We start from the raw sequence: 2,099 nt of genomic DNA, 5'->3' as shown, positions 1-2,099 counted from the left end.
TTCGCTGCGTAGTTCTGTTTTCATGTCATGTGATCTATGTTGTGGTTTGCAAGCAGCTCTTTTTCCTCCTCTAATTTCTGCACGACTTCCTGTCCATCATTTGAACGAAGCAAGCTGCTCTGAACATGCATTTCCTGAATCTATGCACTCTACAGAACCTCTCTTGATTGATATCAATAGAAGTAAGACTAAAAGAGACCAAAATGGATTGATGAGGATTTTTCAACAAGTAATAAAGTAATACCAAAGAAGGCTCTAAGTTTCTCCCTCCTACTTCCCATTTTCTCTTCTTTACCTCAGTTTTCTCACCAAAAGATACTTCCTGAATATTTCTTATTAATAAGTGAGTGTAAAAGGCGTCCCAGTAAAGGGTGTTAGTTAATCATTAGGGCATGACGAACGTATAAAGCACATATTTCAGTTTTACAGCCCTGAGGATCTGCTGTACAACACGCAGAGCGCAGGAACCAAGGCCCTCCTCTGTAACTTCTCAAATGAGGAAGTTCAGAGCCGATCTAGGAGCAGCTTCCTTTTAGAGCTTGAACAGGCACAGGATGATGAAGAGGTAGAACGGGGCCATGCAAAGATGAGAACGGCCGGGCAGAAAAGCTGAGATCCATAACGGTTGGAGGGATTTTTGTCTTAAATCGTTGACGACGGATGCAAAACACTTGAGCTCACGGCTCTTGGGGTTTAATACAGGATGCCAAGTCAACAGCCTTGGTACCATGACAATATAACTCGATCCAAAGCTGAGGATCTCCTCTCCAAAGCAGCAAGAGATGGAAGCTTTCTTATCCGGGACAGTGAGTCCGTACAGGGAGCTTACGCCCTCTGCGTTTTGTAAGTTGACTTCTCTTTATTATTGTGCATAAATAAATGAACTCGAAGTTGATTTTTAAACACATCCTCCTGGTAAAGCACGCTTATATGAGCCGTTGATCCTGTCAGTAAAAAAACATCATCAGGTTGTTCTACCAGTTGTCTTGTAATTGCATCGTTAAACCTTTAAGATTATATGTTAAAATTCCCCTGCTGTTACGCGTCACATCTTTTTGCACGCTTGCACACACCACAGAAAAAAAACTAGTTCCCGTTTATTTGCATTCTCTTCTATCATGCAACACCACCCTTTGTCCTCTTCACCACCCTTTTTTTTATTCAAAGTTGTTTCAGGTTTTTAAATGCGACCAGCCTACTATGAATGCATCCCAATCACTAATACCATAATGTCCTGTCAGTTTAATGGATGATATTTGCATTTTGTTGCTCACTGCAGATACCAGAACTGTGTGTACACATACAGGATCCTGCCAAATGAGGACAAGAAGCTCTCTGTTCAGGTGGGTAGGCCGTTTGAAACCAGCCAAATGTATTTTTGACTAAAGGTCACCGGGATTATTTTGGGTCTGTTGGCAGCAGATGTTTGTACAGATTTATCCAGATGCGATGATGAATGTGGCGACCTCATTGAGGTCAAAATCTGCTGCTGATCAGAAATCTTAGCCAGGGGTAATTTATTTATTTGTATGTATGATTCCTCTTGGATTTGAAACCAAAACTGCGAACATTTCCTCTTTTTATTTAAGAATCTTCAGGCAACAAAGTCCCAAACATATTCACGTTGTTCAGAATACAGCTGTAACAAACAAATAAATTCCTATACCCAAGCCTCTGCACAAACACGTGGAAAGGTGCTTCATCTCCAGACTGTGAAGCAATACTTTCAAACTGAGCTGTCTCCTCAAATAGTCCTGTTGCTCTTTGAACTTTCTGTGGCTGAAGAAGATATTTGCTGTAAAATGGGCAAAATTATTTGATTTTTTTGGTTTGCATTGATCAGCTCCAAAGATAAACCTCCAGCCATCGTTGCTTTGCATAAAATGGTCTCACATGCAGGAAAATACAAGAGAACCTTGTGTAAATGTAGGCTCTCAATGTTGATCCCTGCGCAGAGGTTGCTTAACATTAGCAGATGTTTGGGAGTGTATCCAGTCGCTAATGGAGACGATGGCCTTGAAGCAACATCGAGGACAGATTAAACTTCTAGGTGCTGAGTTATCTTCACCCATTAATCCTCCTAAGAGAAACTATGATGG

General features: G+C 41.1%; 1 protein-coding gene across 2 annotated transcripts in view; it reads left to right on the top strand.

Annotated features, from left to right (window-relative positions):
• The first annotated feature begins 448 nt into the window (after positions 1–448).
• The window catches only part of inpp5d (inositol polyphosphate-5-phosphatase D), a 33,027-nt gene continuing 31,376 nt past the window's right edge, over positions 449–2,099 (top strand). The window contains exons 1-2 of one of the 2 annotated variants that reach the window (XM_015380992.1): positions 449–843; positions 1,280–1,343. In XM_015380992.1, coding sequence (XP_015236478.1) covers positions 704–843; positions 1,280–1,343 — 204 coding nt within the window. In that variant the 5' untranslated portion in view covers positions 449–703. The remainder of the gene's footprint in view (positions 844–1,279; positions 1,344–2,099) is intronic. The other variant, XM_015380993.1, reaches the window with a different exon arrangement.

The sequence above is a fragment of the Cyprinodon variegatus genome, unplaced genomic scaffold, assembly GCF_000732505.1.
Source record: "Cyprinodon variegatus isolate N-32 unplaced genomic scaffold, C_variegatus-1.0 Scaffold226, whole genome shotgun sequence".
NCBI lineage: Eukaryota > Metazoa > Chordata > Actinopteri > Cyprinodontiformes > Cyprinodontidae > Cyprinodon > Cyprinodon variegatus.
The sequence above is the reverse complement of the archived record's forward strand: the minus strand, read 5'-3'. Positions and strand labels throughout refer to the sequence as shown.